The sequence below is a fragment of the Silurus aristotelis genome (assembly GCF_946808225.1).
Source record: "Silurus aristotelis genome assembly, chromosome: 28".
NCBI lineage: Eukaryota > Metazoa > Chordata > Actinopteri > Siluriformes > Siluridae > Silurus > Silurus aristotelis.
Window position 1 is genome coordinate 11,851,974 of NC_139601.1, and position 25,591 is coordinate 11,877,564.

The 25,591-nt window shown below is 37.3% G+C and overlaps 1 protein-coding gene across 1 annotated transcript in view; it reads left to right on the forward strand.

Moving 5' to 3' along the window:
• Positions 1-25,591, forward strand: part of atg7 (ATG7 autophagy related 7 homolog) — a 126,699-nt gene that overhangs the window by 9,010 nt on the left and 92,098 nt on the right. Inside the window, exons 4-12 of the mRNA XM_083534123.1 lie at positions 864-981; positions 7,958-8,035; positions 8,122-8,238; positions 11,612-11,758; positions 14,918-15,006; positions 15,359-15,480; positions 17,453-17,543; positions 18,211-18,355; positions 19,428-19,586. Of these exons, the coding sequence (XP_083390249.1) occupies positions 864-981; positions 7,958-8,035; positions 8,122-8,238; positions 11,612-11,758; positions 14,918-15,006; positions 15,359-15,480; positions 17,453-17,543; positions 18,211-18,355; positions 19,428-19,586 (1,066 nt within the window). The remainder of the gene's footprint in view (positions 1-863; positions 982-7,957; positions 8,036-8,121; positions 8,239-11,611; positions 11,759-14,917; positions 15,007-15,358; positions 15,481-17,452; positions 17,544-18,210; positions 18,356-19,427; positions 19,587-25,591) is intronic.

The window sequence follows — 25,591 nt, forward strand, 5'->3', positions numbered from 1 at the left end:
TATACTGTGGTAGACAGCAACAGTACCTTTGACGCCAGTGTCTAAATGTTTATGGAACTGATCCAAAAAATGCCTTTTATCCCAAATCCTCAAAATTATCCTTATCCAGAGCCACAATTATTTCATTAATACAATTGAACAGGTAAGATTTAAGGCCCCAGCAATAGCAGCTTGCTGGTGCTGGGATTTGAACTCATGGCCTTTTGATCCTGGGTCAAAAACCTCCACCACTGAGCTTCCACATTCCCAACAGAAATTGCCAGACTTGTTGTAGAGTAAATCGCTTTGCGTGTCTTCGAATTCAACGTAAAAGTTTTCAGCAAATTTTTCTGTTGTGTAATAATTGCTATGAATGTTTTTACTCCTGTTGCTAAAAGTCCAGCTGTAGTTTTATGGAATTTGTACGTAAGTGTATTGTATTTGCAAATGATTTTCACTCTCGACAAAATGAATGTGTTTGTGTAAAACCATGCCAAAACACAAGAATGCAGTATTGTCTTTAATGGGACTTCATGATAATTGCCTAACCTTTATATAACAATATCACAGATTATGCTATAATCATAATATTGTATTATTTGTGTGATGTTAATTGTCATGTTCATGTTTAAATTTATCTGGTAAAAAAAAAGTATGGATTGTGCCCATCTTTAAATCAATTGCAGTTAAATTAATACTTTATTTAGATTTTTATTTGTGGGGGGGGGGAAGAGCAAATGTGATTTCATTTGATCATTTTCTTATTAATAGTGAATGACTGTAACTCTAATGACAGATTGATGAGGAATTATGATAATATTCTGTATGTATAAACAGCATCCTGTGTCAGGCTGATTATCTGAAATGAGTTTGTTCATGTGCAGGGATGGGCCCACTCCAGCTTACTGCTGTGCTGCTATGGGAACTCTGTACAACACCAACACACTGGAAGCCTTTAAATCTACCGACAAGAAAGCACTTCTAGATGAAGCAGCTAATGAGGTGGGCCATTATTTAATTTTCATCATATAAAGTGTCAGTTTGGCTAAAAAGAAAAAAAACGTGAGGTTACCTTTTATCATCGCACTCATTTCAAAGGATATTTTTGACTCAATAATTTTCGATTTCATTTTAATTACATTTTATTTGTTTGGTATTTCTTAACAGTAGACATTGTCACAAGGCTGGTTTGCAGAAATATGGATGTAGGTTCAGATGCTTTATGATCAAAAGAAGAGAATGACAAAAAGAAAAAAAAAATCCCTGAAATGAGGGATTTGAGAGGAACAAAAAGGGAATTCTCTTTTTACACTGGACAAAAGTGCTGGAATGAGAAGAGGATAATCTTTTTGATTACAGCAGCAGCGCCTTAGTTCAAATTTGCATACTTCACTGAAACAATTGTCAGAACTTGAGCTGTTTTTTGGAAGTGTAGTCGTTAAGGCTAGGCATGTGGAACCATCAATAAAACATGATACTATAGCAATGTAAAATAGCAATGTAATGAAAATCGTTTTGAAATTGTTCTACTATTAGAATGTCAAACCTCAAAGTGCCTTAATCTGCATTGCAAAAATAAAAGCAATTGAAAGTGTTATATTTTAGCAAGATTAAGATTACAATAAACCAAATGTAACATATTTGAAGCTATTTCTTTGCATTACATCTATAATAATAATTTAATATGATATAATTATAGCAATAATGTAATAATTATGCTTCATTTTAGAAATTATTATAATTAAATGCCTAAATGAGTGAGAGTGTCAATAGAACAAAAAGAATATTTCAAGCTTGAAATAACTGAAAATGGTTCAGAAAAAGGATCTTATATTTGGTTTAATGCATCGTATATTAGAACATACCACATACACCATATTCAAGACATTAACTGCAAACTCTGCTGAGGAAGAAGATTTTATCAGTTCTATTTATTACCTCTGCAAAGTGCATGAGTTTTATCTCCAGTGCAATATTGAAGAATCAATCTTCAGTGACTATACGTTTTGGCTGAATAGCTACAGTGGTGTGAAAACAGATTTGCCACCTTACAGATTTTTTTTTTTTATTTGCATATTTGTCACACTTAAGTGATTCAGATCATCAGTCAAATTTTATTATTACACAAAGATAATCTGAGTAAATAACAAATGCAATTTTAAATGATGATTTTATTTATTAAGGGAAAAAATCTGCCCAAACCAGCCTGGCCCTCTTTGAAAAAGTAATTGCCCCTAAAACTGATCGTGCCACTGTTGGCGGCAACATCTGCAATCAAGCATTTGTGATAACTGGCAACAAGTCTTTCACAAAATCAAGAAGTTTTTTGGCTACTGTGAGACATGCCTTTGTGTACTTTTTGGTTAGCAGTGGCCTTCAATTCAGTTTAATTTATTTTTATTTGTATGGACATTGTCTCAAAGCAGCTTTACAGAGATAAAGAATGAATATGATTGTTCTTTATAAGAGTAAGTTTCTCCCTAATGAGCCGGTGGTGATTGTGACAAGGAAAGACCCCCTGAGATGGCGAGAGGAAGGAACCTTGAGAGAAACCAGACTTAAGATGAAAACCATCCTCATCTGGGTGGTAACAAATGTCTGTTCATTAAAGTAAAACATTGTTGAGGTAATGATCAAATGCAAACTGTAGTCTTGACAGTCAGTGTCCGTCCTCAAAAGCTCCTGTGTTACTCTGTAATTTCATGGATCCCCAGGCTGTAGATGTGAAACCATCCCCAGCTGCACAGAGTGGCCTCCAATCAAAGAGAACACCACCCAGAGGCAGGCCGGGACCAAGTGGGCAGGTCTGAGGAGAGGAGAGGGGCAGGAACAGTAGTCGCTGTTACCCTAGGAGCATGTTTAACTTGACACAGAGAGACAGAGAGACAGAGAGAGAGGAGTTGGGGACTCCGTCAACAAACCTGAGTGACCGTGTGAGAGTGGGGGGACAACAGCATCCAAATATCCCAGTTCACCTAACACTCTACTGTATATCCATGATCTTTCCGGATCTGTTGCTTTACCTAAGAAAAACCTACAGATAAAAGGTCTGACTAAATAAATGTTTTCACCCTCGACTTGAATCCCGAACACTAATTGGAAGGCTGTTCTATAACTGTGGCACTTTGTAAGAGAAATATCTGCCCCCTGCTGTAGTCCTCATTATTTGAGGTACCAACAAATAGCCTGCACCTTGTGGGGGATCATAATGGTACAGAAGTTCACTCAGATACTGCTGCGTGCTTTATACACCAGTATACGAGATTTGATGGGGAGCCAGTGTAGACTCATTATAACAGGGGTGATTTGGTCATATTTTCTAGATCTGGTAAGGACTCTTGCTGCTGCATTCTGGACTAACTGAAGCTTATTTATGGACTTACTCAAACACCCAGACACCCCCATGGAGTGGAACTCTCCAACTAAGGAAAGTGAGACCTGCAGTTCTTCAGATGTTGTTCTTGATTCTTTTATGAGCTCCTGGATGAGTCATTGTTTCATTATTGGAGTAGATTTGGTAGGACAGCCACTCCTGGGAAGGTTTACCACTGTTTCAAGTTTTTTTCATTTGTGATTAATGGCTCTCACTGTGGTTTGCAGGAGTCCCAAATACTTAGAAATGCCTTTGTAACCTTTTCCAGACTGATACAGTATATTCTTTTTGTTTCTTATCTGTTATTAAATTTCTTTAGATTACGGCATGATGTATTTCTTTTTTAGATTTGGCACGCCTCACTTTGTCCAACAGGTTCTTTTTAAGTGATTTCTTATTTCAACAGGTCTGGCAGTAATCAGGCCTCGGTGTGGCAAGTGAAATTTAAATAGGCTTTCCAAAAAAATATGGTAAATCACAGATTTAGCGAGGGAAGATGGGCAGGCGGGTTTGGACAGCTTTTCCCCTTAATTAATGAAATTAGCATTTAAAAACTGCATTTTTTATTTACTTGGGTCATCTTTGTGGAATATTAAAATTATTCTGATATGCAAAAAAACCTACTTTTTTATACTTTTTCACAGCACTGTACATTTGGTGTAATGGTGATTTTTCAGTTTCTAAATATTAACTGGCTGATTAATAAGAAAATTAGACCTCAATGATCCTTATGACCCTATCCAAGTTTTTTTTTTTTTTTAGATGGCTTGAGCTCCAACTACACTATTTTTGTTTATTTTTTCCACTTTTTTTCTCTCACAATGGCTAAAATTTTCACAATGGCTCTATATTTTATTCTACAGTTTAAGGACAAATGTTTGTGGACACCAGACCATAAGATTTATAAATGCTTTTTAGAAAATCCCATTTCAGTTTTACTCACTAGTTACTGTTATATTGACCTCAACTCTTCTGGAAAGATGTTCCACTAAATTTTGGAGATTCGTGGAGGTTTGTGCTAATTCAGCTACAAGGACGTTAGCATTGTCAGGTACTGGTGTGAGGTGAGGAGGCATGGGGTGCAGTTAGCATTCCAATTCATCCCAATTGTGTTCAATAGGGTTGATGTCAGAGCTTTAGATTTACAGCATTTAGCAGATGCCCTTATCCAGAGTGACGTGCAAAAGTGCTTTGAGTCTCTATCAATAGCCACGTTTAAATGTACAGTGAGGAAAATAAGTATTTGAACACCCTGCTATTTTTCAAGTTCTCCCACTTAGAAATCATGGAGGGGTCTGAAATTGTCATCGTAGGTGCATGTCCACTGTGAGAGACATAATCTAAAAAAAAAATCCAGAAATCACAATGTATGATTTTGTAACTATTTATTTGTATGATACAGCTGCAAATAAGTATTTGAACACCTGTCTATCAGCTAGAATTCTGACCCTCAAAGACCTGTTATTCTGCCTTTAAAATGTCCACCTCCACTACATTTATTATCCTAAATTAGATGCACCTGTTTGAGGTCGTTAGCTGCATAAAGACACCTGTCCACCCCATACAATCAGTAAGAATCCAACTACTAACATGACTGTTAACTACTAACTAATATTTGGCCAAGACCAAAGAGCTGTCAAAAGACACTAGAGACAAAATTGTACACCTCCACAAGGCTGGAAAGGGCTACGGGGAAATTGCCAAGCAGCTTGGTAAAAAAAGATCCACTGTTGGAGCAATCATTAGAAAATGGAAGAAGCTAAACATGACTGTCAATCTCCCTCGGACTGGGGCTCCATGCAAGATCTCACCTCGTTGGGTCTTAATGATCCTAAGGAAGGTGAGAAATCAGCCCAGAACTACACAGGAGGAGCTGGTCAATGACCTGAAAAGAGCTGGCACTACCGTTTCCAAGGTTACTGTTGGTAATACACTAAGACGTCATGGTTTGAAATCATGCATGGCACGGAAGGTTCCCCTTCTTAAACCAGCACATGTCCAGGCTTTTTTGTTTGCCAATGACCATTTGGATGATCCAGAGGAGTCATGGGAGAAAGTCATGTGGTCAGATGAGACCAAAATAGAACTTTTGGGTCATAATTCCACTAAACGTGTTTGGAGGAAGAAGAATGATGAGTACTATCCCAAGAACACCATCCCTACTGTGAAGCATGGGGGTGGTAGCATCATGCTTTGGGGGTGTTTTTCTGCACATGGGACAGGGCGACTGCACTGTATTAAGGAGAGGATGACCGGGGCCATGTATTGCGAGATTTTGAGGGAACAACCTCCTTTCCTCAGTTAGAGCATTGAAGATGGGTCGAGGCTGGGTCCTCCAACATGACAGTTACCCGAAGCACACAGCCAGGATAAGCAAGGAGTGGCTATGTAAGAAGCATATCAAGGTTCTGGCGTGGCCTAGCCAGTCTCCAGACCTAAACCCAATAGAGAATCTTTGGAGGGAGCTCAAACTCTGTGTTTCTCAGCGACAGACCAGAAACCTGACTGATCTAGAGAAGATCTGTGTGGAGGAGTGGGCCAAAATCCCTCCTGCAGTGTGTGCAAACCTGGTGAAAAACTACAGGAAACGTTTGACCTCTGTAATTGCAAACAAAGGCTACTGTACCAAATATTAACATTGACTTTCTTAGGTGTTCAAATACTTATTTGCAACTGTATCATACAAATAAATAGTTAAAAAATCATATATTGTGATTTCTTGATTTTTTCTTTTTAGATTATGTCTCTCACAGTGGACATGCACCTACGATGACAATTTCAGACCCCTCCATGATTTCTAAGTGGGAGAACTTGCAGAATAGCAGGGTGTTCAAATACTTATTTTCCTCACTGTATATCATTTAGATTGAAAGATTCGGTGGACTGGTGTTTTTACATGTGCCTGTGCCTTTAGTCGGAATGACTTTGTGACATACGCACATAAGCCCATGTCTTTTTTGCTGCATTTTTATTCCAATTAGCATGGAGTTCTGTTATTTCGAATGCACATTATTTTTATGTAACGTTGCTCTTAATCAAGCAACATCGTGAATTTGTAGGCGTATCACTGCTGAAAGGTATGAGGAAAAGACGGGTGCAGGAAGCTGAGCTTTTTGGTTGCTGTTTATCTCTATGCAGCATCTTAATACTACCCTTCTATCTCTCCAAAAAGCAGAAGCATGTGGATGAAGGTCCGTAGTAAGGACTGGTGGGAGCGAGGAGTTTAGTGACCCTGAATGGAAAATAAACTTTCGCATGAGTTCCCGGTCATTCACACATTTGAGTGGACTGGTAGAGGGAGAAATCGATTTAACGCATTTACATGCCAGATTTTTTTATTTGTTTCTGTTTATAGTATGGTTTATCCCACCCCTTCTGAAACGATTACAATATGATTGGGTTTGGGCATTTTTATTATGATTAAGGTGTTTATATGAAGCATTTTTATTCGGATTGAACTTTTAAACCAAATAGAATGCTCCATTTAAACACACCTAATGAATAAATCAACACTGGTTCACTAGATTGAGGAAGAGAAGAGAGAGAACTGTTTGCTAGTTGCCCTGTTTGTTAGATGTCCTGTTTGCTAGTTGCCCTGTTATACTAGCTCAGCTGGTTTGAGGACAGGTTAGAATTTGTGCACACCTACATTCCACCACATAGGATTTCACCATTGTTTATTTCACCCTAGGTTAGAGGGCAGGTGCCACCCCTTTAAATTTTCTGATAGCGTAGCCTAGTGTAGTCAGCTAGTCTGTTGCTGTTTGTTAGTCAGGTTACGCTTCCTTACGTAATCCTTTTTGTTCATTTCTTTGGCACTGTCCATGTTTACTTGACACTTTTGAGCTTGAAATCTGCTTGTTACATCACTACACTTGACTATTAAAGCAATAACCAAACAAACCGCAACAACTAAATGGTTATTGTTCCTACACTTCCCTAAGCCTAGCCAAGGTGGGAACGTAACAAGTGGGTTACTCTCCTGAGAGAAATTATAGCACACTTTTGTAAACAAAGACACAAAACAAACAGGAAAAAAAGTGCTAATTTAAGATTTCAGGAAGAGGTAGGTCTTCACCCATCGTCTGAAGATAGGCAGAGTCTATAGGCCCTAGAGTCTATGGGAAGCTCAGTCTAGGGGAAGTCTAGGGGAAGGCTCTTGATGTATCTGATGTACCTCTTATCGTGAAAGCAGGTGGGACCAGCAGTGCCAGAAGACGCTCAATAGCTGCCCACTCGAGCACTTCAGCCCATGCAAACCATATCTTCATGGAGCTGACTTTGAGGCATTGTCATGTTGGGACAGGGTTGGGTCTCCTAGTGAAAGGAAAATTTATTTCTTCAGAATTCAGAAACATTTTATACAATTTTGTGCCTCCAATTTGGTGTTAACAGTTTGGAGAAGAACCACATATGGCTGTGAAATGTAGGTGTCCCAATAATGTAGCGCATCTTTTTATTTTATTTCATTGTTCATTCATTTTTTCATACTAATTGAATTGTAAAATAGATTAAATCTTCTTTTACCTCATTTATGTTCTATTAAATTACATACTCTATACTATTTTTATTCTTTCATTGACTTGTCATGACTTGACTTTTCAGATTTGGACAGCCATACAGTCTGGTGCTGCTGTGGAAGACCCTTCAATCCTGAGCAAGTTCATCATTTTGACATTTGCGGTATGACTTTTTATACGAAATTTTTAGGTTACATGGTAAATGCAGAGTATCCCACTAGTTTGTCATCACTTGTCTGCCTTATGTAGGATCTGAAGAAATACCACTTTTACTACTGGTTCTGTTTCCCTGCGCTCTGCTTCGTGGAAGGAATTAAGCTTGTGAAGGATCCTGTGTTACTACAGCAGAAATTCTCTCCTCAGCAGGTGAGCCGCCCAATCCGATTACTGTTCAAAAATTTTTGTTTGCTGTGGCTGAAAATATCCATTACACAAGACACCAGGCGCAATCTTGTTTTTTCTAGAGGAAGGTTTAAAGATTGCTTGTGTAAAACAGGATGAAAATTAGCGAGGGGAGGTCAGTGTAGTACACACACACACACACACACACACACACACACACACACACACACACACACACACAATATCAGTTAATTTCCAGGGACACGTCAGTAAATTTTGCTTTTCATACTCCAAATGTCTACAAATGTATTGGAGTCACATGTTTTCCAGACCATGTTTGCAATGGTGTGAAGTATCTAAGTGATCTTCTCTAAATCTGCACTTGACCCCATTTACACCTCTCCAGGATGTCTTTTACTCCCACCTGAGATAGACACCAAGTCTAGGGGATGCATGAGAGAGTGATGAATGTGTAGGTGATGTAACACGGTCAAGTACAAATATAAAGCAGATAAAAAATATACACATTCTTGTTAATGAAGCCAAGATTACTCATGATAAATTTTTTACTCCTTCAATGTGCTATAGCAACCAAATTGAAATGAAAAACAAATAGAAATGTTTTAGTGTGGAGGGGATTGTAACCATAACCCGTTAGCTAAAGTGTACACACACCTTTAGCTTATACTTTATTAAAGCACATTTTGCTAGTAACACAGCTCTTATAATGCAGTTTCTAACAAATATGATCCAAATCTCTCAAATAGATAGATAGATTTCTTTTTGTAGTGAAAGTCATTCCACAGGTTTTCGAAGGTTTCTGTTTTCAAAAATGAACATGCTCAAAGGTGAAATCAAGTGAAAATTTAATCTGGTTTTTAAACATATTGGTATTTGTTGTGAATAGAGCACCAGTCACAGTCAAACATACAGTATCTTTAAGAATTATACCCATCAAACTATAACGCATTTCACCACATGTTTTGGGGTAAGTCTGTTTGTGGTTTGATCAAATTTAGGTGGACGCAATCCCATACTGTGAACTCTTGCAGTATGCAACTGCACTTTGGATATTTAATCAACCAATCTAAGATAAAAGTAATTTATCCATGAATAATCTGACAAAAGTTTGTGGACACTTGACCATAGGATTATATGTGCTTTTTAAACATCCCATTCTACATTTAGTCCAAAGCGACCGTGTGCCTCCAACTTTGTGGTAAAAGTTTGGAAATCTGCTTTAAGCAGATTTGGTGTGAAGTGGTCAGAAGAGATAAATTGAATCACAATACCAGGTATGAATGACTATAGTGAGTCTCTGAAAGTGATCTCAAGCCTCCTGTCTCAATGACGATGCAAAAGTCTATTAGCATTTTAATTATATTTACATAATAATTAATGGAATAGCATAAGATTACAGCTACATTATTCCAGCTTCAATAAAAATCTATTAAACCTGCAGTGTCCCATACAGTCCCTGGACAGTAGACCTCCAGTTATAAATCTGGTAGAAATTGATATGCATCTCATCTCATTCCTTTTACTGTAATAAAGTTAATCTTGCACAATGACTGCAAATCAGAGACAGGTCTGTCTTGTCAGTGTCAGACAGAAGGATTTGTTTATAATTAACCATTTTATTTAAAAGGCAGGCACACAAATCTTAAATGCCTAGCAAAAACATTGTTAAAAAAAACAACAACAACAGAAAACCATGCAGAACAGGGCAGAATCCTTCACAAAACCAGGAAACAAGAACAAGATTAGAAACCAGGAAAGCATACACAATAAACAAAGGCTTTGGAATTCTGGCAAGTAAGTGTGAGCTGTAAAAACACCTAAATATTGCACTTCGGTGTGCATGATCTGCAGTCGAATGATTGTGATTATGAAAACGAGTGTGAGTAAAGGGATTTAGTAATGTAATCACAACTCAATTGACCAAATGCAGGTCAGTTATTACTAATGCAACTAAAAGAACATTTGAAAGTCCTCTACTTATAACATGAAGTATCAAATTGTAAATTTATTAGAGAATTTGTAAGTTATACACAAGTACATGCGATATTTACGGCCTACATCCAGAATTAAAGTTAATAAACTTAATAAATAAACAAGTTAATAAACAAGTTAATGCACTATACGGATAAAAAATTTATTGGGACACCTGACTTTTCCAGCCATATGTGTTTCTACTCTGTTACTTACCGTATTTTCCGGACTATAAGCTGCTACTTTTTTCCCCACGCTTTGAACCCCGCGACATAACATTAGACCAATGAAATTTCCGAACGAAAACGAAAAACCGCACTTCACCTGTGTTCTGAGCTACACGGCATCGGAAGAAAAACTTCCACCGATGGTGATTTTTAAACGCACGACGATTCCGAAAGAAAAACTCCAGAGAAAATAGCTGTGAAAGGAAGGAGGAAGACAGTGAACAATGACTTTCTTGGTAGGCTGCTGTTTAGATACAAGCCGTTGTAGCGCGTTGAGTCTGGGTCATGGGAGAGCTCGCTAACTCCAGTTACAACAGAAATCATATAAGCACAGACAGGTTTCCAAAACTCGTGCTTTTTTATTTTATTCTTGGCAACAGTGTTACGGTTTAGTCAAAGAAACTTAGAAATGAGCATCAGAAAATAATAAGGACATATTCCTCGGTCTTGCACACATGCAGTAATACCGGAAAAAAGCGGCGGCAGGCTATTCCCAAAATGCCGCTCTGCTCTTAAAGGAGCCACAACATATTTCACCCGTTACACCGTGTAACAGACACTTTCTTTCGTTAAAGCCTGTGTAAAGTTTATTAGTTTCAGTGTAGACACCTTATTTATGTTCAAAATAAAAATCTTTGTAAAATTCAGTGGGTGCGGCTTAAATATGGGTGCGCTTAATATATTTCTTTTACTTGAACTAGGAGACCAAAAATCTCTTCCTATGCACAATCCTCAAACTCCATGAGGTTATCCTTTATATTTTTTGGAGTGGAAGTTCTTGAGTGGTCTCCTGTAGTGTTCTATTCAACACCTTTGGGATGAATCGGAATGCTGACAGCACCCCAGGCCTCCTTATCCTACACGAGTCCCCAGTTTTACTCATTTCCAGCAACTCTCCATACACACACTCCAAAAGAATCTAGTGGAACATCTTTTCAGAAGAGTGGATGCTATTATAACAGCAAATAGGGACTAAATATGGAATGAAACATTCAAAAAGCACATGTGTATCTTATGGTCAGGTGTCCACAAACTTTTATCCATATAGTATATTAATCTGCACTAAAATAAAGATGATAATTTTTGTGTTTAAGATTAAAAAGGGTGTATGTTTCCAGTGCTTTTGACTGTTGTACATCTTCTATTTGAAACATTTATTCTGTTTTCTTCATTTTCAGGTGTCTGCTTTTCAAGCAGCCTATGACGGGCTATGTTCATCTAGTGGAACCACAGCTGTGCCATATTTTCTTGTGAAGTACTCTGAGGAGAACGTTGAAGTGGCTCTGCTGAAAGACTGGGACTTATTCTTCACAGATCTAAAGAAGGTACAATTGAAATCGAAGACGTGGCCTGTACAGGTGGCCGGTTAAAAAGCTCTGAATACCAACAATTACTTAAAGTGCACTCTGGGAACAGGCCGACTGAAATAGACTCACTTGAACAGTCCATGTTGAAAGCAATTTTTTTTTTTTACAAAAAAAAAGCTTGAATGAGAAAAGGTTTTAGATTAATTTAGCCTGTAATTAGACTCTCTTCTGAACACTTCGGTGCCATGAGGATGTGTACTGTGATCTTTCATATGTTAGTGTTGAATGTTATATAGAAGTACTCAATAGTCAAGTACATAGTGAGCGCAAAAGGCAAGTATTCTGTACTGCACATCTTAATGACAGCGTGTTATCGTTGTGCTTTTATTATTGATTTTTGTGATGGTTGCACTTTTAAAACCTTAAACCTTATCTCGTTCAATTAAAAACTAAAGGGCTCGATTTAGGAAATCCACATTATTTTATTAGCAAATATGATTTCAATAAGTATGAATAAGAATAAGTGATTTTTTTAAATCCCACATATAGTTGAATTTTGAATTTATTTGCTCTAGATAGATAGATAGATAGATAGATAGATAGATAGATAGATAGATAGATAGATAGATAGACAGACAGACAGACATACAGACAGACAGACAGACAGACAGACAGACAGACAGACAGACAGACAGACAGACAGACAGACAGCAAGGGATTACATGCCATGTAGACACAGTTTCTGTGGGACACATAAATCTATAATGATGGAGAATGTGGAAAATAAATACACTAGCAGGTGTAATAAACAGGATCTAGGTGGATGACTTTTCTCCATTACTGATTTTAAAAATGCTTTTGGAGGAGACACGAGATGTCTTTAGACAAAATAGTTGGGACGCTGTGTAATATATGAATAAAAGCAATGCAATGATTAGTGAATCTCATAAACTTATATTTTATTCACAGTACAACAAAATGTACACATTTCATATGTTTTCTGATGAAATATACTAAAGAAATGAGGTCATTTAGAATTTTGATGGCTGCAACATGTCTTGAAAAAGTTGGGACAGGTCAACAAAATGCTGGAAAAATAAGTGTTACTAAAAAGAAACAGATGGAGGAACATTTTTGCAACTAATTAGTGTAATCGACAACAGGTCAGTAAGATGATTGGGTATAAATAATGTATCTTAGAGAGGTAGAGACAGAGTAAGGATGGGCAGAGGTTCACCAATCTGTGAAAAATCTGTGTCTACAAATTGTGGGAGAAGTTCAGAATAATGTTCCTCAACATCAAATTGTAAAGATTTTAAGTATTTCATTATTTACAGTAAATAATTTTACAAGATTTGAAGAATCTAGATATATCTGTATGTAAGAGAGAGGGATGAAAAATAAATATTGTATCTCTGTAATCTTCAGGCCCTCAATCAGCACTTCATTAAAAGCAGGCATGATTCTGTAATGGAAATCACTGCATGGGCTCAGAAAAGCCACCATCTTCTCTGGGCCAAAGTTTAATTAAAATGGACTGATGCAAAGTGGAAAACTGTTCTGTGCTCAGAGAAATCAGATTTTGAAATTCTTTTAGGAAACCATGGATGCTGCATCTTCTAAGCAAAAGAGGAAATGGATCATCCGGATTGTTTTCAGGGCTCAATTCAAAGTCCGCCATTTCTGATGCAGTTATGGGGCCTTGGTTTCTTAAAAAAAATAGGCAGCTTGCACATCTGGAAAGGCACCATCAATTTTGAAAGCAACAGTATATAGAGGATTTACAGCAACATATTCTTTCATCTAGATGATATCTCTTTCATATTTTAGCAGTACAGTGCTACGCCATGTACTGCATCCATTACTCAGAATGGTTTTGTAGTAAAAGCAATGTCCCTGAAAGGCAGACCTTTCACCATTTTTAAAAGCATATCATGAAATGAAAAATATGACAAAGAAGACCCAGGCTTGTTAAGCAGCTATAATTCTGTGTCAGACATAGATGGAAAATATACCTCTCTTAAAACTAGTCTTCTCAGTTCTCAGAAGTAGTGGTAAACATGGATGCGTTATAGAGAGTATAAAAGATGCATTTTACACAGCATCCCAACATTGGATCAAAATTGCACAAACGAATAAAACAACAGAAAATGTAGGTTTTGTGTACTTTTCAAGAGAAAGCTGGGAAATGCTACGGTTAAGTTACCGTGCTTGTTTTTGGAAGGGTATGACTATGGACACTTTACTTAAAAAAAAAAAAAAAAAAAGTGCAGATGATGTTGCCTATTTGCCTATATTGTATTATACATACAGCCAGGTCCGTTCATAAACATTTGACAACTTTATCGCTATTATAACTGTCACCCTCATTATATTGGACTTGAATTGAAATAATATATAACTGTAAATGTAAGTTTTACTAAATTCACCAAGCACAAAGGAATGTTCTCTGCTTTTTCAGGGAAAAAAATTAGAATAATTAACCATCGAAAATTGTCATTTTTAATATTTACTCTTAGACATTTCTTTTCTCTGTATGATGTAACCTTTTTGTTTTTTAGATGTTTGGCAAACTCTGGCTCCCCTTTTTTATTTTTATTTTTTTTTTATTTATTATTATATAATTTTTTTTTGTTAAACCCTCTGTATTTGCTCTTGTGTAGAAGGTTTCTTTTCATTATTGACTTTGACCTAAATACACTCACACATTTTTGATTCACCAATGCATTCTTTCATTTAAAGAATGTTCCAAATAGTTGAATTGGAATTTTTGCAATCTCTCGGATGGGTTTGTTTAGAGTTTTCAGTCTAACGATAGCCTGCTAAATTGCCAATAATTGCGCTTGCTTTTTTTGGACCTTACATTAGAAGTAAACAGCAACACATTCCAAATATAAATGGCACCACTGAAATCTTTAATTCTCCAATTTGTAAGTGAAATAATGTCGCGTAGTAACGCAGAGCCGAGCACCCAGTTGTCCGATTACTTTTGATCTCTTAAGAACTCTTTTTTTTTTTTTTTTTATGTCAACTAATATACTCTTGTAGGCTGATAAAACTAACGATATTTTTCACTGTTAAAATATATTTTAGGTGCAACTGTCTTTCCTGCTTAAACATTGCACATAAGTTAGCAATTGTTTGTATTGTAAAATCTGCTTCTGACTTGTTTTGAAGGTAACCGTGGGTGTCTATGACCCATGCACTCTGCCTCAACATCCTGGCTGGCCTCTCCGCAATCTTCTGTTCCTCCTCGCCAGTAAATGGTGAATTCACGCCATAACACTTCACAGCATGTCATAACACATCCCACTGGTAGTATCGTTTATATCAACAAACTCGCACTACATTCCAGAACGCTGTTCGATATTTAGCTTAAGTCTTTTAGCTATTTTTGCTACGTTTCATGCATATATTTATAATGAACATTTCGATTCAGCTGTAAAACGAAGCTTTAGCGAACAGTCACTTTGCAATTGAAAATGAATTAATAAAGGATTATAAGTTGAGAACAAATAAGACAGCGAGTGACATAGATGTTTACACTAACATTGTTGTAATCCATTTCTCCTGCTCTGTTTAAGGATGCTGCTGTAAGTGTGTTTGTGTGTGTTTTAGGGGTTCACAGCTGGACGTGCTTGAAATTGTGTGCTTCAGAGACAGGACACTTCAGGGCTGTCGCTCAGTGCAGCAAAGCCTAGTTTTAGAGGTCAAACTGCCCAGTCTGTCTCAGTCTGCAGGTAATTTTCCCTCCCTGCTCTATCCAGAATACCCGCACACATGGTGCACACTTGAAATGCTAATACATGGTTCTGAACTACCTCAGCAGAAAGGTTAAGCCTTTGTTGTGTGCCATGAGCCTAGAAGGTGAGCCTCTGGAGAATTTCTCCAGTGTTGCAAAGTTTTTCAACAAACAAGTCAAAGAAGTCCTTTACCTTTAAGACTTTCCTAAAGCTAATCCTCAGTCCATTCTTTTTTATAAAGGGCTTAGGCACATCTGTGAAGAAATGTTTTCAGAATGATGAAATGCATTTTCCTGCTGTATTTTAAATGTACTTGTGATTTCTCATTTCTGATTGCTAAGAGATTGCTGATTCTTTTATTGTAACAGCACCTCTGATATTAGCGCTGTCTGTAATTCTTAACACGGGTTTATATACTAAATGTGCCTGTTCTAATGCATTGCTTGTATAATTAATTCACAATGTGGTTATTCCTCAAACTGTTACCACAACGTTAAAGGTACACGATTCTGGACGTTTTTTTGGATGTGGTAGCATTAAGTTTCCCCTTCAACTACAAGACCCAAAGGACCCCTGTTCCTGCTTCTCAATGCCTCAATGCACAAAACAAGCTCCATTAAGATATGTTTCACATAGGCTGACTGGGAAATCATGAGTGGCCTGCTATAGAGCTCTGACCTCAACCCTATTGAACACCTCTGGGATGAATTGGAACGTTGACTGCACCCCAGGCCTCCTCACCTCACCTACTGTACATCAGTAACCTGACTTATACCATTATATGACTTATACTCTTATACTAACTATTGTTGCTGAATGAGCAAAAATTCCCACGAGCACACTCCAAAGTCTAGTGGAACATCTTCCCAGAAGAGTGGACGTTCCTGTAACAGCAAATGTAGACTAAATATAGAATAGGATGTTTAAAAATCACATGCAGTTATTATGGTCAGGTGTCCACAAATGTTTGTCCATTTTGACATATGGACGGACGGAGCATGAATTTCTGTAACCATGTCCTGTGGTCTGAGGAGACTAGGAAAAGTCTCAGCATGTGTGGTGACGCCCTGGTGAGGAGAAAATTTAGTTTTGCCTACAGTCAGGCATAATGGTGGTAGTATCATGGTCTGGGGCTGCATGAGTGCTGCTGGTACTGGGGAGCTGCAATTTACTGAAGGGAAAACATGGATTCCAACATCTACTGTAACATTCTGAAGGAGAATATGATGCCCCCCCTTTAGAAACTGGTCCGAACAACAGTTTTCCAGCATAATACTGACCCCAAACACACCGTGATGATGACAATTGCAATGAAGTGGCCAAGTATGCGTCTAGACCTGAGCCCTATTAAGCACCTGTGGCTCTTCAAGTGGTAGGTGGAGAAGCACCATGCTTCTAACATCCAGAAGCACCGTGACATCATTATGGAGAAAGGGAAGAGGATCCATGCCCAGAAGGATTAAGACAGTGCTAAATAACAATGGTGCTCACACAAAATATGGACACTCTGGACACAGTTTGACATGTTCACTTAGGGTGTACTCACTTTTGTTGGCAGTTACTTAGACAATAATGACTGTATGTTGAGTTATTTTTAGAGAACTGTAAATCTGTGCTGTTATACAAGCTGCACATTGACTACTCTAAAATATATCCAAGTTTCAGTTCTTTATTATTGTCCCTTGAGAACATATAATGCACATATAACATATAATAAATATTGAAAGGTGAGGGCTGTACTAACTTTTGTGATATACTGTATATTAAAGTATATTGTGTAGATTTGGATTATCCACAGACCTGCTTTCCTTATCCGCCCTAAAACCATTTTATTTTTGTTTTGTTTGCTGTGGCTTTCTCTAAAAGTCATTTACAACTGACTTGATTTGATTTACAAACAAACTTTATTGAGTCAGTATTCAATTTCTAATATATTAAATAAAGTGTTGTTTTTTTTTCCCCCTCAAAGCTTGTCCAAAGGGTGTGGGCTGGGAGAAGAACCCCAAAGGAGCAATGGGACCTAGAAGTGTCAATCTCAGTGAATGCATGGACCCAAAAAGGTATAGAATAAATAACACATATTTGTATAGTTTATTAATATACTGTCGTTACTGGCTTTTACCTTATTTGGATTGGATTGGTTTTACATGGTGGACATGGAGTAATGTAATTAACACCAGATGTATATCTGGGGTTTTTAGTCCCTTTAAAATCTGTTATGTCAGTCATTTTTGTATAGTGTGCATGTGTATGCATCTGGAAAGAATAAGGTGTATTTTACTTTCTGTAAATAAGCAATATTAATAACCACAGGTTATATATATATATATAAAATATACTGCTGATATTTCAGGAATTCCACATCTAAAAGTATCTAGAGTTTACACAGAATGGTGTGAAAAACAAAAATAACTGAGTGAGTGACTGTCCTGTGGGTGGAAATGGAGGTCGGAGGAAAATGGCTCGATTGGTTTGAGCTGCCAGGAAGAATATATAATAACTCAGTGTCTCAGTTTTGTTTGAAATCTGGCCATTAGACTTGTCTCCCTTGTCAAAGTTGCTCAGATATTCATTCAGCATGACAGCTGTGAGAATTGACTGTTAGTCTATTGTGTATTAAAAACCTTTAGATCGGCCCTCATGATGTCATCATACTGTCAACATAATCAACATTCTGAGAGAGGTCATAATGGTTGTTCAGCAAAACATTGTGTGTGTGTACTCCAGACTTGCAGAATCATCAGTGGATCTTAATCTGAAGTTGATGCGCTGGCGGCTTGTCCCCTCTTTGGATTTGGATAAAGTTGTGTCCACTAAGTGTCTCTTGCTTGGAGCTGGTACACTAGGCTGCAATGTGGCAAGGACACTTATGGTGAGAGATGTGACATCAAATGTAGTTAATAATGTTCAATGTTGTCAATGAAATTTTTTATATATATAATGAATATATATATATATATATTACACCACATAGTCACTGTTTACACAGTTGGAAAATATTATTTTAAACTAATTAAATTACTGGCACTCCTGCATGTTGTATTTTTCACTGACAAATCTCTGCATTATCTATACACTACCTTAATTATTAAAATTAAGCAATAGAGATAGTAAGCACATGTTTTGATGCATATAAATATCTTTAAAACCTTCAACACAGAATGTTGTTCCATTTTTTTAATAATAGTATAAGTTTTTGGTTAAGCTCCAAGCACACAGGTTGTTTCGTTCAGTGCAACAGGTATACTGCAAACATTTCCTAATAACTTTACTTCGCTAAATGGGTGATTTTTGCACGTCATACAACTTACGTGGAAACTTTTACAATTTTAATAAGCATGATTTTCATAAACAGAAGAAGATAATGTTCAAATTTAGAAATATACAGTGGTAAAGAAGAAATGTTTGTGGACACTTAACCTTAAGATTCGTATGTACTTTATCAACATGCCTTTCCATATTCACTCCACAATTACTGTTATAATTAATCTCTACTCTTCTGAGAAATTGTTCCACTAGATTTTGGAGTGTACTTGTGGAAATGTGTGCTCACAATTCAGCCACAAGGGTATTAATAAAGGCAGGCACTGCGGTGAAGTGAGGAGTCCTGTGGTGCAATCAGCATTCACTATCGTCCAAAAGGTGTTTAGTAAGGTTGAGATCAGAACTCTCTGTAACAGGCCGCTCAAGATCTTTCACTCCATCCCATGTGAACGATATCTTCATGGAGCTCAGCACAGAGGCATTGTCATAATGAAACAGGTTTGGGTCTCCTAGTTCAATTAAAGGGAAAATTTTATGTGACTTTATTTGAAGACATTTAAACAATTGTGTGCCTACAACTTTGTGTAGAAAAGTCTTAATTGTGTCCCAATACTTTTTGACCTTATCTTGTATCTCTTACATGTTTCAACTATAGATTTTGTTTGTTCTCTTGTTTCTAGGGTTGGGGAGTGAGACACATTACATTTGTGGACAATGCAAAGATCTCCTACTCAAACCCAGTGCGTCAGGCTCTATATGAGTTTGAAGACTGCCTGAATGGAGGGAAAACTAAAGCCTTGGCTGCAGTGGACAGATTAAAGAAGATCTTCCCGGGTGTGGTGAGGCAATTTACATGCTGATTTTCTGTCTAGCATTTTATTTCTGCTAAAGCACATCTCAAATGTCCCCCTGATGCCTTGCTTGCCCAGGCTTTTTGCCTTTTTAACTGCCTTCAGCCTTTTTCTTATCCTCTCAGGTAATTGTATATGTCTCGATAACTCAGGCCCTTTAGAATTATTGATACACTAAAAAAAAAAATCTCTCTCTCTCTCTCTCTCTCTCTCTCTCTCTCTCTCTCTCTCTCTCTCTCTCTCTCTCTCTCTCTCTCTTTTCTTATTTTATTATTATTTGTATAAAGAAATATTATGACTTAAAAGACCTAATAAACAGTACAAGATCAACTGTGTTGATTTAAAACTAAATCTGGATGGATGGATGGATGGATGGATGGATGGATGGATAGATAGATAGAGAGACACTGAACAAAGTTATATTGGCATATCAAGATGCTGATTAGACAGCATGTTTATTGCACAGGCCACAATAAAAGGCCATTTTAAAATGTGCAGTTTTACTGTATTGGGGGGTCTGAACGTTAGTGTCTGGTGTGACCACCATTTGCCTAATGCAGTGCATCTCCTTCCCATATAGTTGATCAGGTTGTTGATTGTGGCCTGTGGAATGTTGGTCCACTCCTCTTCAATGGCTGTGCGAAGTTGCTGAATTTTGGCAGGAACTGGAACACACTGTTGTATACGCCGATGAGGACGATTAACATGCAGATGAGCTTCCCTAAAACGGTTACTGACAGTTTGAGCAGACATTCTTTGGTTATGCAAATCAATAGATGCAGCAGCTGTCTGGGTCGCTGGTCTCAGACAATCTTCGAGGTGTAGATGCTGAATGTTGATGGGATGGTTTGGTGTGGTTACACCTGGTCTGCGGTTCTGATGCTGGTTGAATGTACTGCCAAATTCTTTGAAACGCCTTTGGAGACGGCTTATGAGAGAAATGAAATTATGAGAGAAATCAACATTCAATTCACAGGCAACAGCTCTGGTGAACATTCCTACAGTCAGCATGCCAATCGCACGCTCCCTCAAAACTTGCGACATCTGTGGCTTTGTGCTGTATGATAAAACTGCACATTTTAGAGTGGCCTTTTATTGTGGCCAGCCTAAGGCCCACCTGTGCAATTATCATGCTGTCTAATCAGCATCTTGATCTGCCACACCTGTGAGGTTGATGGATTCTCTCAGCAAAGGAGAAGTGCTCACTAACACAGATTTAGACAGATTTGTGAACAATATTTAAGAGAAATAGGCCTTTTGTGAACATAGAAAAAGTCTTAGATCTTTCTTACATCTACTGTCAACCTGTTCAGGCAAACCTGTTGGTCCAGTGAGGTGGTTCAGAAACATATTCCCAAAACACTTCATAACAATAGGGGTGAGTACAACTGGGCAAAAATCATTCATACATTCTGTAGCTGAATGCTTAGGCAATGGTATGATGGTTGTAGTTCAGGCATGTAGGAACTGGGCTTGGGCCAGTGAGGGGTTAAAAATGTCAGTGAAGACCTGTGCTAGTTGTCCAGCACATGCTCTAAGAACACGTCCCAGTATGCCGTCCGGACCAGCTGCCTTACACGCATCTAAGGCCAAGGCATAGGATATTTCACCACCTCAATATATATATATATATATGTATGCACTGCTGGTTGGTGGTGATCGAAGTGTCGGTTTATAGTCTGCAATGGTCTGGATGTCTTTCGTTGCTGTAGAGAAGAAATGCCTCCCTCTGGCCATACCTTTACCATCCTCACAGCTGGTTTCACTCGTTTGATCAGTGCGAGGTGATTAGACTGAACCCAAATGGGGAAGGGAAATGGCTGTGTATGCCTGAGGTATGTTTGTGTATTCCTGATTCAGTGTGTTGTCTTCTCTGGTAGAGCAGAAGATATTATGGTGAAATTAGGATATTGTAAATATTGTAAAAAGCATTTACTACATCTATTTAACCATCAATAAATAACTCAATAATAAACATATAATATTCTATAAATTCTTCAAAAACATATTTCATTGAACAATCTCTGCAGCAGAACCAGAGCTCCAAAAATCAGCTAAAATGCCTGTCTTCCATTAGCTTTGGAAAATCAGAATCATAGGCCAGTTATCCCTTGCAGAACATTTAAAGCTTCTTTATATCCTCAGATTTGTGTATATGAATTTGCCTTGTATTTTCAGACCACAGGTTTGTAATTTATCCTAAATCCAGGGACCTAGATGATCTTTTGCCTGTATATCTTCTTGAAAGCCCTAAACCTTGGCCAAGTCTGATCACCCTGGCAGAGGCAACCAGGTTTTATGCAGAAACTCTCTTGGTGTTAAGCAGAATTAATAATGACATCAGTCAGTTACAAGAGCCCCTGAACCAAAAGCTGTAAAATCATCCCTAAAGCATCACTGATCCCACACTGATCCCACACTTTATTCTGATTTGGACACAACATTTGAGAGTTCTCTCTTGGAACACATTATTTAATATTGTTATGATGGTAGGGATTTTTCAGGCCTCATTCAGACCATAAATCTTCCAATCCTAATGCCACATTTTTACCATATTAATATAAACAAGTAATGTTGGAAAAACCTTAACCTTTTGAGTGTATTTTATTTATTTATTTTATTTTTTTCAAACCCATGCTGCAACACACTCAGTCATAACTGTGTTCTCAGTTGTACAGCATAAATTAGATCCTGTGTAATTTTGTTGCCAAGCAACAAGGCCATTTCCTGTGTGTCGGCAGCATACTTGCGTCCCTACGCATAATCGATGCGATGGCACAGAAACACTACTGGTGGGACTGCGACTTCGCACCAGGCTTTGTGTAGGAATGTTGTTTACGTTTAGAGTTTTTTTGGGGGGGGATTATTTTCTCTTCCAACAATTCATTCGAATAATTTGTCCGCCACTCCAGGTTTGACTCCATCCAACATTGACTGCATCAACCTCCTCCCGAAGTGTCAAGATTATTCATGCTCAACAGCCTTTTCAACATGTCAAACCGGAAGCCAAGAAATTTAGGAGTGAAAAAAGAAAGAAATGTGTGTGCAGAAAAAAGTGCTAAGACTAATGCTCACAAAAACGTTAAGTTGGCTTGAAAAAAAAAATCATTTCTACTGGCTATATGTGTGTTAAAAATACCTGCAAAACAGCACTTTAAAGACTCCCACTTCTGTGGTCTACTGTATTATTTGTCCTGTTAGTGTTACATGAGTTCTTTGGTGTATTGTTTTTTATGCTGGAATCTGGAATCAAGACTATAAACACATCCAAATGCGCAAATGTTTGCTCTACGAGTGCATTTTGCGCACCAGATCACAACCTCTCTAGCAGAATTAATTTCTGCCACACAACAAAAACCATCAATGCAATGTTGAGTCCAAAGATTGCTGTAAAACCAATCCAGATGAATTTTATATATAATTTCTGTTGCAGTTAGTTCCCTCTGTCTATGTTAGTCATGGGCTCCTAATTACATGAATACTTTTTTAATATATGATATCCAAATATAACCTATTCCAGCTATCCAAACTTACTAATTTACTCCAAACAGCTAATTTTGATTTATATAGCAACACTATTTTTAAACCTAATTAACCAATTAAACCAAAGGGTATGTCAAAAAAAGAAACAGAAATAAAAAACAAAACATCCTGATGAACATGTAACAAGGCGTAATATAACTATAATATAATATAATTTAATATAATATAATATATAATATATTATAAAGGTATAATATGTTTTATTTAAATCAATTAATGATTCTTACTAATAAAAATTTGGATTTCGAATAAAATTCAAGACAATGTGCATTTTTGTGTAAAACTAAAGAATATTTTGAACAGGTTTAATATTATAAATTATAATATACTATAGGTTAACCATATTTGGATAATAAATAAAGTTATCATTTCTTAAAAAAAAAAAAAAAAAAAGGAAAAGTTCTGTAGCAGTAACTGCAACAAAAGCAGAAACAGAGCTCCAATGTGGCTAAAATGCCCAACTTTTGGTGTTGTTTCAAAGCTACTGAGGAACATTTTAATCTTTGTAATGTCTAATTATATACTATATATTGCCTGTTGGTCTTTGCAATGTGAACCTATTGCTCCACCTGAATTTACAAATGCATGTGGCTCTCTATATATTGAACACTATGGATTATGCAGATTGGGACCTCTGGTGCTTAAATAGTGTTCAGTAAATGATAAACTGTTGATTTCATTTTCACAATGCACAGTATATTGCTTTTTTTTGTTTGTTTTTTTTATTAATGAAAAACTGTGTCATATGGAAGGATATTCCAGACAATATTTAAAAGGAATTGCAAATTGTATTTGCAATTGCGTTTGCCATATGTGGACGCATAAATGGTAACACAGTCCAAACGTAATTGTGAATCTTAGAATTGATATTACTATATAATATAATTTGTATTATATTAATATTATATCACTATAATTATCATCAATATAATATATTAATATTTTATTGCTATAATTATTATATTAATATTAATATTTTATAATTGAATACATCATCGTGTGTTGCAACGGACCTATGGTACTACCGTAAATGCCGGCTGACGATTTTAACTAGGATTTATTCTCGCTGTAGGGCTTATATTACGAGCACCTTGAAAAATCATGCTAGGGGTTATTTTTAGGGAAGCACGGTATTTAAATAGCAACATTAATTACCACTTTTGCTTTTCCGTTTTTTTCCGCACCGCGTGTGTAGCCTGCCAAAAAAAAAATCGCAATTCCTTTCGCATTTTAATTTCCAAAGACTTGCACGGCTTGCCTTACATTGAAAGCTGTCAATCAAGTGTCAGGGGTGGGACTATATTATTGGCCGTGTTTGTATTGGCAGGTGACATTGGCATTGTTTTGAACAATAGAGGTAGTCGGTGATATTGTGGAGGACATTATGATCCTCACACAGCAAGTTGATGACATTTCATTCTCGACATCTTCTTCTTCTCTTGACTGCTCCCATTAGGGGTCGCCACAGCGGATCATCCATCTCCATACTACTCTGTCCTCTACATCTGCCTTTTTCAACCCAACTACCTGCATGTTTTCCTTCACCACATTCATAAACCTTTTTTTCTCTCCTTCTCGGCTGCTTCATCCTCAGCATTCTTCTACCGAAATATGCCCCTTGTCCCTCCTCTGCACATGTCCAAACCATCTCAATCCCCCCCCTACCTTGTCTCCAGAACGTCCTGCATACGCTGTCCCTCTAATAAACTCCACCTCCTGTCTTTTACTCAATGCCACTGTCTCTAAACCATACAACATCGCAGGTCTCACCACAGTCCAATTAACTTTCATACTCTACATGGAATAAGGTAAATATGGGTAGCAAATATCTAGAAAAACTATATGTTTGGTGACCACGTTTGAAATACACTATATAGACACTTCCAGACATTTTTAATTCTTCCTCAAATTGTTTCCACAAAGTTGGATGTCTTCAAAGGCATTCATTTTCCCTTCACCTGAACTAGGAGACCCAAATGTGTGCCAGCATGACAATTTCTACAAAACACGTTTTTAAACATTCTTGCATTAAGGAGTTTGTGATGCTTTTTCCAACAAGGTCTAAGACATTAATAGAGAAACCTTGGTCGGCTCTTTTATGCAGAACACGTTAAGCTTCTTTATAGTTTTTTAAGTTTGTGCATGTAGACATAGCTGTTCAATTCTATTTTGTGTTTCTTAGTTGATCTGGAAGTGTTTTTGGACCTTTGAGTCTGAACCTTCTAGCAGTTGCAACCAGGATCTTTGCAAAAGCCCCCGAGCTACAAAAGAGCCCCCGAAAATCATGAGGATGTGCATTAGAATGTAAAGTAATTACTCATGGCTAATTAAACATAAGCTCTCTGCTTAAGCTTTCAGACAAAAAGGCGTGTCTGAAGCATGTTGCTTTTTATGAAAAATGGTCCACATTATTATGCAGATCACCATCCTCTTTAACAGGGTCACCTGTA